The sequence below is a fragment of the Pteropus vampyrus genome, unplaced genomic scaffold, assembly GCF_000151845.1.
Source record: "Pteropus vampyrus isolate Shadow unplaced genomic scaffold, Pvam_2.0 Scaffold14, whole genome shotgun sequence".
Classification (NCBI taxonomy): Eukaryota; Metazoa; Chordata; class Mammalia; order Chiroptera; family Pteropodidae; genus Pteropus; species Pteropus vampyrus.
In genome coordinates this window covers 3924125-3941706 of record NW_011888795.1, presented here as the reverse complement: position 1 = coordinate 3941706, position 17582 = coordinate 3924125, and the positions used below count along the sequence as shown (strand labels likewise).

Here is a 17582-nt window from a genome sequence, read left to right as displayed (position 1 = left end):
ACCTGGTTAAGTTCTTCCAATTTATTAGCCAGTTCTATATCTGCAAGATACATTTGTCATGTGAAAAAGGTACATTGCAAGCAATATTTAATTCACGTCAGACCACATAATCTAGATCTTATGTGGAAGACAAAGATCTTTTTCATATGATTTGAAATCACCCACACATCCTAATATAAAGCCCCACATGTTTTTCAATTCCTATAATATTAAAATGTAATCAGTTAAGTCATGAGATAATATCTATTTCCAACATGCACAAAGTTTTCTAAAATAGATCAGTTTAGTGTTAATAAAGGACTATTACTTAGAAATAAACAATTTTACTGACAAGAGAAAATTCTCACGAAACAAAATTAAGTGAAAAAAAGAGAGCAGAACACAATTCTTATTAATATAATTTAATCTAGAAGGAAATTCCCTAAAATATTAATGGCAACTCTTTGTTTTATAATTTAAATGTGAATTTTTCTTTTTTTATATTTTTTATAATTTCATTTATTTTCCTCAATGGGAATATCTTCTAACTTTAAAGCCCTGTATTTTTAAATTATTTATTAGGGCATTATTTTGACTAGTACATTGTTCCACGAATAGACGTTTTTTTTTTTTAAAGACTTCAGATATTTTCAGAGAGGGTACCACATTGTCATAATGCCACATTTTCTCTTAGACTAAACTTGATAAGTTTCTGACAGTATCTGTTGTCTCTTGGAGAGCAGTCTGATGCCTAATTGTACATCAGATTCTCCTGTTTTTCAAAGGAAAAAAAACTTCAATTGGTGTAACCTTCATTTTCCAATGTACTCTACCAGCCATTTTCCAAACTGAAAGAATTTGATTTAAAAAGGGTGTTAATTTAGCTGTCACAAAACTGCGAAATTTCTAGTGGAAAACTATGAACAAATTTGAAGCATTTAGTAATAATCTTGAAGCATTTAGTAAAAGAAAATGATAATTTTACCAGCGAGAAGTTATATAGATGAGAGAAAAATATAAGTAAAGATAACTATTTTGTAACTGAATGGTTACTGATCCCATTAGGATCCTCTAACTGAACAAAATAAGATATTAATATTTTTAATAAGTGTATTGCTTTTAGTGTGAATGTGAAATGAGGAAAACACTTAAGCTTTCAATACAGCATAAAATGGAGCAGTTATTATTTTATTTAATATAAATTAACATTTAGAAAAGAGCAGGTCAGAAAATAGAATAGATTTTATTATTTTTGAATAAATAAAGCTTGATTTTATTTTTAACTCACCAATCTTGGACAGTCTTTGAAAATCAAAATTTTTATTCAGTAGAGTAAGAGTTCCTTGTGTTTTGTATCTTCTTTATCTGGAAACAATTCATTTCCTGTATTGATGACCCTTATATAATGAAACCTCCACTCTCAATCTATGTTACTAAAATGTTTCTAATAGGTTTTACAGGTAATTATCAATGAGTATATTTCTAATAGGTTTTACAGGTAATTATCAATGAGTATATTCACCAATAAAAGGAGTGTAAAGATAAGTGTATAATCCAAAGAGATGGCCTGTTTTAAAAATCACTGAATGTATGTGAACACTCAAAGAGAGATTTTGTTTGTGAGAGGGAGAGGAGCTGAAACAAAGAATATGATGCCTGGTGGGTTACACCTTGAAGTTTTACATTTACCTGTGATTATTACAGGTAAGTTTTACTTTCTTCTTTTTCATCTGTGCTTTTGAAATTTTCTACTATTGCATTTAACAGAAAAAATATAAATTAAAAGTTTTTAAAAGAAAAAGTTAATAATTTGATTTTGAGATTTTATTTGATATACACATTTAAATATGAGTCATTTTATGTTCGGGGTATTGCCTTTAAACCATCTAAGAAAACCTTGTGGAAAAAGTATGGGATGTCTGCTTTTCCCATATTGATATCTTTCCATCTTGGTCAGTTTACCTGACAGCCCATTCATTCCTAAACATTTTTTATTTTGGAGTAGAGGTCAAGGCAATAGAGTTTAAAACATGAATATTCAACAAGATATCTATTAACAAATAATGCATTTGAAATAATAATTAGTTTATTACAAACGAAATGAATTTTTGTGAGGTGGCCTGGAAAAAATCAAACCTTTATCATATAATTTTATAGAATCATTTTTCTCTCTCTTGATCACCTTATACCAACTGATACAGTGTGGGTAGAAGCTAGATTAAGGAGTTCGAAGTTTAGGAGTGAGAATGTTGTGGTGTCAGCTAGAGTAATGGCTCATAATTTGACTAGATTCTTCCTTAAAAACATTTGGTTTTCCTTGTGTCTACAAAATGTCAATTGATAAACTTAAACAATTAAGTGGCTAATTAAAAGAATGAAAGAATTGCTGACAAAGAATATGGATGACTTGGGCAGATAACAGAATTTTTCTGCATTGACCAAACAGACTTAATTGTTGCTCAGTTGTTCAATTTCCTTTACTTTATAGACATAGAAATTATCTGTGAAATTCTATGTATTTTTCTTTCTGTTGAGTAATTATGATGTTAACAGACTATCAATGGAACTTTTGCTTAAAGTCTGTTATACAAAGAACCTCAGGCAGTTTAGTTTAAGAGAAAGATATGATTATACAATAATGTAATTTTTATTATAGTTGTACATTAATATATTAAATTATAATCTTTACAATGTTTTAATAGAAAAAATAAGGTATAGTTTATAGCCAAGTGATTATGACTGTTTCAGACAGAGAGCTTCGATAAGAGAAAGATTCACTGCCCTCAATTTAGAGAATTGAAAAGACTAGAAGGAAGGTAACTAGGAAAGCGTAGATTTAAAGCATTTATTTACTTAATCCACAGTCCATTTCTCCGCATATTTAACTAAAACATTTTTCAAAAAAGAAAATTAATATATTTGCCTTTCTTTACCATTTTCGTTTCCAATAATTACAGCTGTGTTACCATCCTCAGAATTCTTGTCACTATGTTTTAAGACAACCATCTTTTATAGGAATCTCTGAAGAAAAGTTAAGTATGATACATTGGCTAAGAAAAATAATGGAAAAACAATTATTTTCTTGTTTTCATTTTTAGTTTTAAATATATAGCTTTGAAAGAAAAAACTACTTTACTTTTAACATGTTTCTATCTTTCAACTAAAAGTTAATATTGATAAAGGAAATGTATGAATAAAAAAATACTGCATTAGATGCACCTTTAACACAAAGGATAGCAAAGTTACTCAGAAATCAGAGATTGGTCGCTTTTGGAAATACACAGAAAATACTGATTCATTACTACTTGAGATATTCAGTCTTCAAAGACTTGGTTGTCTCCTTGCTTGCCATTTAAGTGGAAGCTTTTTATTAGATATATACAAGAAATTTTGTCAGAAAGAAACCTAGAAACCCCCCCAAACATTAATATACCAAAAAGTAAAACTTTCATAGTCATCTTGGTCATAATATTTGTCCTTTCACCTTTTGTGATAGGCAGTTTGCCCATTTTCAAGTTTATCCATTGAGGTGTGCTGTTTTTATGGCCTAGTCAAATGAAAGCTGGCAGATTGTGCCATTTGCCTTAGATATTGTCTAACACAAAGAAAGAAGGATGGCTACTCCAACTTTGCAGTTGGTCAGTAGACAAATTCATATTTTTTTTAAAAAGTGTATTAAAAGACTCAAATAAGTCAAATATTTGTTTTCTTTGAAAAATGTGTACATGCAAAGAGGCTCACAACAATCATAGACCATTTAGATCAGAAAATAACCTTACCGATAATTCAATATTCCCATCTACATACAATGAAACTGAGATCAACCGCTCTAACATACTGCCAGTGATAACATGTATATCACTGGGTGATATGCTGGGGTCAGAGGTGTTATTTATTTGTAACCTAGCAAAAAATGCTTTAGAGTTGGATTTTACTGTATTTCATATACACATGAAATCAGAAGTTACAGGTACTATTAACCAACATCTCAATTTTTCAAAGTCTTCAATACATGGCCACGTTTTTCTTCATTCATTTACATTGTTAAGAACATTGAAAAATCTCATTATCTTATAGGAAGAGCAACAAAGGTCTACCAAGTACAACAATTTGACTGGTCAAAAACAAAATGTGAGTGCACTGGATTAAACCTCAAATCTTTGATCCCCAGGCTTGTATTTAGATCTTTTGGGCTATTTGTTTTTTAATGAGAAAATCCCTATAAATAAATAACAAGGGCTTATCCAATTTTATTTCCACTGCCAAAAGAACTGCTCTAATTTTCATTGACTTTTAAAACCATATTCAAAGCAACATAATTTAGTAAACTTGAATTAGATCCAAAAGGGAGAAACTAGATCCCTTTTGCAACCCAGCATCACGTAAACAATATTACATTCTGTCTTGGTTCTCCTACATAAGACAGGTGTAAATGATAGCTTCCTCTTCCTGACTAGGAGGTCAGTTAAATGATAGATCGCCCTAGAATTTCAAACCGGAGGGAATATTAGAGAGCACTATTTTGAGTTACTATTTTTAGAACATCAAGAAATATATAAAAGTTTAATGAGGTTAAATTGTTTGCCTAATAAAGTAGCACTAAATCTAGCTCCCCCGATTCTCAGATCAAGAGTTATATTCACTACAGAAAGCACTGAAAATTTTAAAGAAAGATAAATAGAAGTTATAATATTACAAGAGGAGAAATTTATTTTCTCCAACTTTTATGGCAGATATTTTGTAGAGTCATAGATTAAATTATTTCATTTAACATAAGTCCCTAAATAGGTTAGAAATCTGATAGATACAGTCAATGCATAATGTGGGTATTAGCATCAGCCTCATCCTTCTGAAAGTACTAGGTAGATATCCCCATGCATTATTGCCCTCAAATTTCTTCAAACATAAGTTTCTATCTTGATACGTTCTCTGGGTCACTCTTTTTTCATAAGTAAATTACTAACAATCTCATTGGATGAAAATCTTATTTTTCTTTCCCCAAGATGTACTTTTCAAATATACAGAGAATGTGGGATGGATTTTATTACTATTTATACATTTCCTATCTTTGGTCATGAAATAGACCAAAGATGGGAAAGAGGTGCCTCTGATTAGAAAAAAATAAAGCGTAGTTGAAATTAATTTAGTATAATATTGGTTGGAATTAATTTATTTGAGAAGAACAGCATCATAGATTACATTTAATTTGAAACAGCAATTACTAAAGGGATGTTTGATGATTAAATTATATTAATATCTTAAAGCATTATTGCAATAATGGCAGAAAAATCAAAATGATGCAAACAGGAAGATAAGGATTAATTTACTCACCCGTAGGATTTTAGATTCATATGTACATACCTTGGATAAGATATGGCCGTCCATGCACCGATTCTAAAAAGATCATTACAGATAACAAAGTTAGAAGTCCAAAGCAAAGAGTGGTTGAGAGGCTCTTGTTCATGTTAAACATTTTCCGTGCTATCAGAGAAATTGACTCTTCAGGTCAAGAGAAATGTCTCAATGGCTGAGGAATGCTGCAGAGCTCACTTTTAAATGGTGGCAAATGTGCTTCAACTACGAATGATCTGAACAAAGAAAAAACTTATAAAATGTAATGCATCCTGTCAACATGATTTACCACTTGAAGTAGCAGGTTTGCTACAGTTAATGACAGGAAGAGCCCAATTGATGTATCTCATACCCGCTCGTTTCACTAAAAGCAGGCATTCCTATGCATGCTCATGCACTCAGACACATACACAAGCATAAAGCAAAATCTAGGAATGTAGAATCTTTTGATTAGATATTCATAATTTGTTGTTTAATTTCCTGATTCCAGGAATAAATAACCTCAAACCAGTTAATACTAAGGCTGAGAGCATGCAAGGCAGGTGAAAGTGGGAATAATACCTTTCATTTAACTAATTTAGAGCCAGATGGAGGTCTTCCTGACAGCAAAGTTATTTGCAACCATCAATTCATTTTAAACCAACTAAACGGATTTGAGTTGGGAAGAGCTCAAATGTGAAACGAATGATAATGGGAACATTAATTTCTCACTATATGGAAGAAGGATGTTTTCATTTTGCTGCAACCAGCACTTTTAAAAATTAAGGCTAAATCTAATTAGTTCAAAATTGGCAAATGTCCAGTCAATTACTCTCTTTAATACTGGCTTTAATTGTGATGGCTGTCTTTTTGAGTCGAAGTTTTTCAGTGTATCTCCAATTTCAACCTAACCTATTTCCCATTTGCCTGGAGAATACTAGCCCACGGCACTTGTGGCCGTAGCATTTACCCCGAAATAACTCACAAATTACAGTCCTAAACTTATGCCCTAAGCTTCCCTGAAATATCTTGCTTTTATTGTCATGTTCACATCACACTAATATAACGATAGTCTTTGGAAACAAATGACATTATTCTATTTATAGCATTCTGTTTTTATTAGTTCGATCACTGAAAATGTTAAATCCTAGAAAATGTAGCATTCCTACACATGATGTTAAATGAACTCTGGCAGCGAGCTTTCCTTTTTTTTTTTTCTAAATGTGAAAGGGTGGCTCTGAAGATGAGAAACTGACCTCTGGCCTTGGCATTTACTTCTCCCAAGAGACTTTAGAGGGATTAGCTCTAAAACTGACTCAGTTCCAAGTGCATAAACTGCAGCATGTGATGTTATAGAGCTGCAATGATCAAACTTTTCACTAACCCATTGCTTTAATAAATTCCCTGAATAAAATCTAAACTACTTAGTTTGATATTCAGTCTTGTTTTTCTTTCACGGCTTCATTTTTGACTCCATGTCTTTGTGTTTCAGCCACATTAGGCTTTTTTTTTTTTTTTTTTTTAGTTAATTTATTTTTCAATTACCATTGACATACAATTTATATTAGTTTCAGGTATACAACATAGTGATTGGACATTCATGTAACTTACGACGGGATCACTCCAATAAATCTAGTGCTCATCTGGCATCATATGAAGTTATTACAATACTATTGACTATATTCTCTATGCTGTGCTTTACATCCCCGTGACTAATTTTATAACTGCCAATTTGTACTTCTTAATCCCTTCATCTTTTTCACCCATTCCTTCCTCCCTTCTGGCAACCATCAATTTGTTCTCTGTTATCTATGAGTTTGTTTCTGTTTAATTCATTTGTTTAATTTGTTTTTTGGATTTCACATATAAATAAAACCATATGGTATTTGTTGTTCTCTGACTCACTTTTCTCACTTAGGATAATACACTCTAGGTCCATCCATGTTGTCACAAATGGCACTATTTCATTTCCTTTTATGGCTAAGTAATATTCCATTGTATATATGTGCCACCTCTTCTTTATCAATTTGCCTATCGATGGACACTTAGTTTGCTTCCATATCATGGCTTTATAAATAATACTGCAATGAACATATGAGTGCATATATCTTTTCAAATTAGTGTTTAGAGTTTCTTCACGTAAATACCCAAAAGTGAAATTGCTTGGTCATCTGGTATTTCTATTTTTAATTTTTTGATGAATCTCCACACTTTTCCATAGTGACTGCGTCAATTTATAATCCTACAATGGGTGCACAAGACTTCCCTTTTCCCCACATCTTTGCCAACACTCATTTGTTGATTTATTGATGATAGCTATTCCGACAGGTATGAGATGATAGCTCATTGTGGTTTTCATTTTCATTACCCTGATGATTAGTGATGTTGAGCACTTTTTCATGTATCTATTGGCCATCTGTACGTCCTCTTTGGACAAATGTCTGTTCACGTCCTTCGCCCATTTTTTAATCACATCTTTTGCTTTTCGGTGTTAATTCTTTCGAATATATCCTACATTTTCTTCACTGCAGAAATTTGCTGGCATATTTTTGTGTATCTGGACTTCTTTATTCTACCACAGTTTTATCTACTCATTCCTCAAGCCTCTGATCAAATGCCACCAGCTCTTTTAGCCTTGCAAATTCCCCCTTCCCCTGCCTCTGGTTTCACTTATAACTGTTTTTCTTAACCTCCGTTGGATGGTCACAAGACTTTGCTTATATATCTATCATAGCTCAAAATCCATTCTTTCTTTCATCACAGCTATATGTTTGTATTTCTGCCTTCTGCCTCCACTACCAAGTAGTAAATACTTTGAGAGCAGTTATTGTCATGGTCATTTCTGTTCCTACTTTCAAGTATCAGAGTGATTGGAAAGAAAAATAAATGAAAACACATTTGATGTTTGAATAAATAATAACCAAACTTGCCAGTAATTTAAAGGCAAAATGAGATAGTGTTCTTAAAATTGATATTTAGTTATAAAGCTAAATGAGTAGAAAGAATAATTGTAACTTTTTAAATGTGTTTTTCCTTGAGCCTAAAAATTCAAGAATAAACAATGCCTTGAAACTTGATTCTAAAAGTGAATCATACCATAGTGTTTCCAAATATTCTATCATCCAAATACCCTTTGATGCTATTATTATTTATTTAACAAGTTATATAGTTTAGCTTTTTCAACTCTATTTTTTCAAAATTACATCTATTTTTTTACAAAAATTATATACGAAAAATGGCAAATGAGTATCACTTCATGGCAAAGAATATACAAATATTATGAAAATAGTATAATTACAAGTTAAATGTTAAAAAGTAAAAATAAGATATAATATATTGATAAACCTAATAATCCAAAATGAAGACCTGAGAATAAATCACCCAATGAAACGGTAAAGGTAAATATGAGGCAATATTAAAACCTTTTTTTTTTAGTGCCCACTCTGAGGTTTAAAAACTTTTAAAAACATTAAAGCTCATGGTTCTTTGTTTTTAAATATAAATAAGATTACTTGGGTTTTTAAAAAAAAATTATTGTTAAACAGGATAAGGAACCCCAGTTCTCATGTGGTTTGCCTTCTTAAAGAAGGCAAAAGAATTCAACTGCCTTCTCTGAGAAAGTTGGGTACTGATAACTCATTTCTAAACAAAATGATGTGTATGACTTTTGTTCCATGAACTTTGTTTCAGGAAATCTGATGCAATTTCCTGAATCTTTTTTTTCTTTCACATTTTAGTTGCAAATGTTGAAAATGTTGAAAAATAACTTCCTTATCTATGACCATTCCCATCTATGTTGGAAAAAAGCCTACAAAGACCTTTTATTCAATCTTTTATCTCTCTCCTTTAATAAAATATTTTATTAAAGTCTTCTCATAAGTGTATAACCAGATTAACTGTTCAAGTAAAAACAAATTTTCAGTGTTAATTGTATTCCACAGATAAATGAAGTTAGAATATTTGTTTCTAAAGCCCTTGGTATACACAGTAATAATATATAGCAAGATTATTGTTGCCATTTATTGTGCAATCACCCCATGCCAGGCCCTGTTCTAAGCATTTCATATATAGTATTTTACTAATCTCACAAGTGTAGCTCACAGTTACAAAATTATTATAATGTTCACTTTTTAAAGCAGAGAAAGAAGGTTGTGGAGCCAAAAGTGAAACTTAGATCTACCCAACTGCAGAGCCGCACTCTTATCCCAAGTTGTATCTTGCCCACAACTGGGGAATCACAGAGACGGAAAATGATTGCCTCTTTCAATAACAGATACTCTAATTATAAAAGACACTTACAGCAAACATTTTAACTTTCCATTTGCAAAAGCAACCCTTTTGATTACTTAGTCTGTATTTCAATTACAGAATAAAAATAACATTTTAATTTTGTCAATGAAGACAATATCAAGTTACATTATGATTTACAGATAGCTCAGAAGATTCACTCACATCTTAACTATTTGTTATCATGAGTGACAGGAAAGGCACAGCTAACCAGGGTGAATATGATGACTCAAACACATTTGAATAATTACTTCCTGACTTTGTTAAATGGCTGGGCCTTTTTTTCCAGTAAGTAGAAAAATCGAACAATTTCATTTTGACCTCTTTCTGACCCTGTTAATTCCTGGTGGAATTCTCAACATACAGTTAAATGAGTGAATGAAAGTAGCAGGTAAAAGGAAGCAGGCAAAAGTAGAGGCTCTGGCATTCTGACAAGCCAATACAAAAAAAAAATTTTTCATTTAAAATAAAATACTTTGTCAAAATAAAGTAGAAATATTTATTCAAATTCCTTTAAATTTTAAAAATTGGGTTGTTTGTCTTTTTATTAAGTTTCATAGTTCTTTATATTCTTAATACTACTCCTTTATCAGATATATAATTTACAAATGTATTTTCACATTTTATAGATTGTCTTCTCATTTTCTCAAAGAACAGAAGCTTTCTTTTTTTTATGTTTTTATTAATTGTATCTAAGAAACCATTGCTGAATCCCAAGTTACAAAATTTATGCCTATGTTTTCTTTTTGAGTTTTAGAGTTTTAGATCTAAAATGTAGGCCTTTGATCCATTTTGCATTAAGTTTTGTATGTGGTGTAAGGTAGGAGCACAACTTTTTTTTCACATGTTTATATTTAGCTGTCTCAGTACCATTCATTGAAAAGACAAAATACTTTCCCCCTTTGGATGGTCTCAGCATCTTGTATAAATCAATTGACCACAAATATATGGTTTTATTTCTGGATTCTCAATTCTGTTCCATTAATCAATTTGTCTATCCTATACCAGTACCACACTTTTGATTAATGTAACTTTGCAGTAAGCTTTGAAATCAGGAAGTATGAGACTTTCAACTTTGTTTTGGTTTTTCTGGATCTGTTGCATTTCCTTAAAATTTTCAGATCAGTTTGCCAATTTCTGTTAAAAGAGACAATTGAGATTTTGATCAAAATTACATTAAATTTGTAGACCAATTTGGGTAATATTGCCATCTTAAAAATATTATGTTTTCTAATTCATGAACACAGGATGACTTTCTAACTATTTAGATATTAAATTTCTTCTAAAGCTGTTTTGTAGTTTTCAGTGATGAACTATTACACTAGCTTTGTTCAATTTACTCTTTAATGTTTTACCTTTTTTATACCAAAACAAATGAAATTGGTTTCTTAATTTAATTTTGCATCATTTATTGCTAATATATAAAAATACAACTGATTTTTGTATATTAATCTTGCAATTTCCCTGAACTCATTTATTAGCTCTAACAAATTTTTTTGTATGCAGATTCCTTAGGATTTTCTGTATGTTATAGAAAAAAAAAAAAAAGAACAGAATTTTACTCTTTTCTTTCTAATCTGAGTGACTCTTCTTTTTTCCCTGCCAAATTATTCTGGCTATAACTTCCAGTACAATGTTAAATAGAAATGGTGAGAGCAGATCTACTTGTCTTGTTCCTGATATTAGAGAGAAAGCTTTCAACTTTTCATCTTTAGGTATAATATTAGTTCTGAATTTTTTATAGATGCTCTTTAACAAATTGAGGAAATTCCCTGCAATTTCAGTTTATTGAGTCTTTTTATTATTAAGACCGTTAAATTTTGTCAAATGCTTTTTCTCATCTATTGAAATGATAATTTGGTTTTGTCCTTTATTCTGCTAATACAGTGTATTACATTGATCGATTTTTATATGTCAAGCAAACCTTGTATTTCTGACATAAACTTCACTTGGTCATGGTGTATGATCCTTTGTATATATTATTAGATTCAATTTGCTAGTATTTTGTTGAGGATTTTTGCATCTAAATTTATAAGGAGTATTGTTCTGTAGTTTTCTTATTATGGCATTGTCCAGTTTTGGGTATCAAGCTACCATTGGCCTCATAGAATGAATTGGAAAGCATTTATTCCTCTTTTTGAGGGCGGGGGGAGAATTTCTGAAGAACTGGTACTTATTCTTTTTTAAAGATTTTATAGAAGTCAATAGTGAAAGTCATCTGGTCCTAGACTTTTCTTTGTGGGAATTTTTTTTTTTAACACAATTCAATTTTTTTACCTGTTATAAGTCTATTCCACTTCTTGGTTTGATTTGGTGGTTTGTTTCTTTCTAGGAATTTGTCTAGTTCATCTAGGTTATCTAATTGTTGGCATACAGTTGTTCATAGTATTCCTTTACAAGCATTTTTATTTCTGTGAGGTTAGCAGTAATGTCCCCATCTTGTGGAATTTTATTACTTATATTTTTAAATGTAGAATAAAGACACTGAGATATTTTGTCACATCTTATTCAGAAGAGCCATGAGATATAGAGACTTCTCTGGCAGAATCCAGGGTAGAGTAATAGTAATAATAATATGCATACCAAATATTGAAGACCAACAAGAATTAACATCTAGAAAGAGCTTTACTCTAGTGGATGGGCATGGCAGCAAGAATTTCCATAAATAAACACAATGAAATGTCTGATTCAAGTTGCATTTTTGATAATGTTTGAGAACTCAATTACAGAATAAAAATTTTATAATTGAAGTTTCCTAAGTAGAAGTAAGTATGGGCTTTCATTTTGCTCCAGTCTGGGGACTTCAACTCAAGAATCAAATATATGGTTCTTCACTTATAGCACATGATACAAAACAAAGCATCCTTCAGAACTGTAACTAAGGTGAAACCACTGAGCAAGAAATCATCTGAAATATAGTCTATAGGAACAGGAAGAAAGGAAAAAATGGATAAAAAAATCCAGGGTCTATTAGAAGATGCAAAATTAAATTAGCAGTGTCCATATGAGAAAAAAGATTCTCTAAGCCTAAAGATGTTGTAAGCAGCCCTAAGCCAGAGTTTTAGAATTGAGACCAGAGGAATAAACTCTCTAGAAAAAGGTTTGACTCCTTGGCCAACAGAAGCTCTTGGTTATGATAAAAAACTCTAAATTCATCTTCTTCCTTCAGCTACCATGGCGATGGAAGTTGTAAACATGATATATCATTTTATCAAGAATCAGGCCTCCATGTGCCATTGTCATTTACACAAACATTGTCTCTCTTATCTTAAAACAAACAACAAATCATTTTTATTAGACTACTCACAAAGTCTTCCATCTATGTTCCTAATTTTTCCATCCCATCAAGGTCAAATTTCCTGAAATAATTCCCCGCTTCCAGTTCTTTCCTACACATTTACTTCAATCTATTTCAGTCTTGTTTTCACCTTGCCCTTTCTAACTCCACTAAAACTGTCCTTTCGAGTAATCTCATTGCTGCTAAACCCAATGAACACTTTCCAGTCCTCAATCTTCTGGATATCTTTGCAAAATCACCTTGGTTGACCACATCCTTCTCACTGAAAAACTCCCTGGTTTTCTCCCATTTTGCTAGTCATTCTTTCTTAGTTTCTTTTATAATTTCCTTCTCCTCTGACCTTTTAAAGATGAACTTTCTCAGGATTTGTTTCTAGATTTTCTTTTCTTGTCATTCTTTAATCTCTTCCAGGAAACACACAACTTTAACCACTGTCTACATGCCAGCAACTCCCAAATATGTTTCTCTCCTCACTTCTCTTCTGAATATACACCTGTATTTCTTGCAAGCTTCTCAACTACGTCCAAAAGTGAACCATTCATTTTCAATCTAATGTGTCACTTTTCTTCCAATGTTTACTACCCCAGTAAGTAACATGGCCATTTGCCCAGTTACTCATTCAAGAAACCCCTTTTTCTCCCTTACTCCCTATCTTTTTAAACCAATTGAAAAGTTCTGTCAATTATCCTCAGGTATTTTTCAAATCTTTTCACTTCTATTTTTACTGCCACCTCCCTAGACTAAGGAGTTGTAAGTCATAACATGGTCTATAAGGTCCTGCATTATCTGCCACTACCTACATCTTCAGTTTTCTCCAGACCCATCTTTCCCTTACCACAGTTCAGCAATAACATCTTTTTTTTTTTCACTTTTCCATTGTCAAGCAAGCTACTTTCTGTCACAAGGACTTTGTACCTACAGGGAGGCGTGCGGCACACATGCTTGAGCACACACTCAAACACACACACACACACACACACACACACACACACTTCATCTTAAACTTCACTTAAAATTGGCAGTTCCTCATCAAAATCTCCTTTGTCTCAAACTAGGTGGGTCCTCCTGTCCTAACTTCTCATTACACTGTACATTTCCTAAAGAGCTCATGTCCCAGCTCTAACTCAATAACCTATATATGTTCTTGTGCATAGTCTGTTTACATTGTACCTTAAGATTCGACATGTCATGGTTTATGTTTCCTTTGTTTGTAACCATATCCCCAGCAATTAGAAGAGGTCCTGGCCCATAATGGTCCCTTGTAAATTATCAAATGATTAAACAAATAAAACAATAAGTAGAATAGTAGTCCATTTGTAGTTCTGTTTGTGCTTAGGTGCCTCTCATTATTTTGACTAATTCAAATTTCACCTGTTAGAAGGAAGAAGGCTCTTGACCAAACTAGACACAGAATACGGCTTCTCAAGAAAAGTGGAAGGACAAGTGTCCTCAAAGATAGGCAAGGCCAAGACTTCCAATTTAGAGTCTTGGTGCCCAGCGGGGAAATGTGTAAGGGAAAGCAAAAGCTGACATATTTTTGTTGTTGTTTTCTTCTTAAGTGGAGGAAATAGCTGGCATTGACCAAATGAGGTGAAAGGGAAACCAAACATAACTTTGATTTAATAAGTAAATTAACTAATATATATGAACACTTTAATGTGTGTATAGAACAGGCAATAAACTGTAATAATATTTGCTATGCTTGAGAAAGAATGTCAATGTCTGTGAGGAAGAACACTGTTGAAACCAAGAGATATCAGAAAAAAGAAACTGGCCAGCATTCCACAGATTCATTTAGAGTCTGAATCAAGGTTCCTTCTGGAGGTGCTTAAGAGCTGAAAGTATTTTTCTATGAGAGTCTCTTCAAATGAAGAGCCTCCCTGTAACTTCTATGCCTTTTCTCCTTGTGTGTGCCATTTGGATTTGGACTGTGGATTAATCTAAATGTTTTCTCCCTTGGAAATGTCTGACTAACAGAGTAATATATCTGTGTTTGGCCATTTTCCTGACTTTACTCTTGTTAGGAACAAATCTCTGGAATTCTGTTTACTCTTCTCTGACCCTGAGTTCAGCTTTTTCCTATCTCTTAACTTGCCTTACTTGTGCAGTGAAAATAGGAGTATACCTTCAAGAAACGATTTCTTTATTCACACAGTTCCCCTTGTCAAGAAGATTCTTATCCCTCATTTTGTCCATTTGGGAACTCCTTTAAAAAAAAAGTCAGAGGTCCAAGATTATATCTTCAAATTAAGAATTTCTTGATGTCTTTAGGGCAGAATTAATTGCTTCTTCTTTCATATATTTATATAACATAACATGTTATTATTACATTTGTTGCATTATATTAGTTACTAATTAAATCAATGTCTGAGTCTCCTTCTAAATCTGAGTTGCTTGAGGTTAAAGACAGTAATTCTTCATTTTTCATTGTAATGTATACCTTATAGCCTGTGGTGGAAATTAAATAAGAAAATAGATATAAAAATTTACCTTAGCGTCTGCCATATAGTTTGTGCTTATAAATACTGGTTAAAGTAAATAATTATCCCACCATTGATTATCCTAATTTACTAAGAAAACTAATTTTAAGAAAACATCTTCATCATAAAAATGCACTTAAGGAAATATTTAAGTGCATTATGAAAAATGAAAGCTGAAAATGAAAAATGAAAAGCATTGTTATTCAGCCAGGTTAAATGTTCTTTGGTCACCTACTTTAAAAAAAAAAATAATAATACCTTCTGTCTTTACAAAATAATACTGGGACTTCTAAGCTCTGGGTTTCAGTCTCTAACATTTAAGATGTTGAGATTAATTATACCTGAGATCCTTTCCCCTTGAACATTCTGTGGCAGTATTCTGCTGAGCAATTTCGTATAACCTGCTATTCTCTCGTTGCAGCATATATAATCATCTTTAAAAAAAGAGAGAGAGGGTAATTTAAGATTTCCGTCATATGTTTTCACACCCAGCATAGTACCGAGTACAATAACAGATCCACAGCAGTCTCACGAAAAATTTGTTGATTTGAATCATGAAAAAGTCACTGCTTTGTTTAACTTTGAATGGTGACTCATTTTCCCCAGTAAATCTATTTTTTTTTTTTTTTGGCATACATCCTAGTTTATCATTTCCTTTTCTTTTATTTCTAGGAGTGTCTCACTGCTTACCTACAATATGTCACCATCTTCCCCTTGACTGAGCTGTTTCCTCTTCTTTAGGCAGATTCTAACAAGTTTTTTGGGTTGACCAGATTCAAGGTTTTACATAAGCCTTAGTCGAACCAGGAGGATAATTCTAGCTGACGGCCTGTGGATTTAACGGAAAATAACCTTTGCATAATTCATTTTGCTCAGTCCTAGGTACTTCACAATGCTACCTTGCCTTCCACAAATTTCCCTTCATTTCTCACTATAATATTTTTTGAGATTTCACTATAAGAAAATTTCTATGTTATCAATACATTAAGTAATGGATGAAGTTAGATATTGAACAATTCAGTTTTATTAACCAAATTCTTGGTGATATTACTATATCTATAGAACCTCAGTCCAAAGAGCAGTGCTTTAGGGAAAAGATGCCATTATGATAATGAGATTTTTTTCCCCCCTCTGACAGAAACCATTAGGCAGAGTCAATATTTATGAAGCTTTTATCCTGACTTGTGTAATTTGTAACTCCTGCCTGGGTATGACTTTTCAGCTGAGCTGTTCCTAAGTCCATTAACTACTATAACAGGATGAATTCAAATTTATCAGCACTACTGGGAGCTTTGCTAAGAGATATGGGTTATGTGGAAAAGAGTCTCTGTTGTAGAAACAATCCATGTTGTTGGCTACTGGGATTCAGCTCCACAGGTAGCTTTGGCAGAGACATCTCCATCAGACACCCCTTACATCCCTTGAACAGATATTCCCTCTGGGAAAAGAGAAATTAAGACAAGAATTTGTACGGTAGTATCGAGAAACACATTCCCATTACTTTTTGAAAAATCTCACAATTAATTCATTAATGACTATTTATTTCCAACCATGGGACCATAAGTGAGCTGTGTGATATGAGGGATAAAATTGTTCAAGAAGTAGTGTTTCATAATGAAAAGAGCCCATCTATAGTATTCGGAATGCCCAAATTCAATCTGTGATGCACCATTTGTGAATATCATGACAATTTGTGAGTCCTAATTTCTTTATCTTTTTCCTCCTTAGCCAGTGTTCTTCCTGACATTTCAGGCTGACAGCACAATAAGTTGTTCATGGAGTATTATTTACATGGTCTAGACCCAACTCCAAGCCATTTATGGTTATAGTTCTCTCTGCAGCCAACCACAGAATAGGATGAGGCATACTTGTTTTGGTCCAGCTTAGTATTAGATCCTTCACTGGGGAAGGATGTATTGCAGGAGGGAGATTTGGATAATGGATTTAAAAGGAAATCTAGCAGAGCTCCCTGAAATAGATTTCATGCAATGAAAGACAGGGATTTGAAAAATAAATAGGCTGGCTTCCTTGACCTTGATTGAGACAGCTCTGAAATGTGTTCTTCATTGTCACTCAAAGTTTCCTACCGGATTATGCTCCTATTGCTCACAGTAGTAACTTGCTTGATAACAGACTCAATTGGCTTTCTTCCTTTTCCAGGCTTACTTCTTCTCTCCCCATCAATCTCTTCTGGTATTTCCTCCCAA

At 32.5% G+C, this 17582-nt stretch overlaps 1 protein-coding gene across 1 annotated transcript in view; it reads right to left on the bottom strand.

The window, feature by feature from the left end:
• Nucleotides 1-5443, bottom strand: part of UTS2B (urotensin 2B) — a 12381-nt gene extending 6938 nt beyond the window's left edge. Inside the window, 4 exon segments of the mRNA XM_011381505.1 lie at nucleotides 3-40; nucleotides 1268-1312; nucleotides 1315-1362; nucleotides 5341-5443. Of these exon segments, the coding sequence (XP_011379807.1) occupies nucleotides 3-40; nucleotides 1268-1312; nucleotides 1315-1362; nucleotides 5341-5443 (234 nt within the window).
• Nucleotides 5444-17582: the final 12139 nt, after the last annotated feature.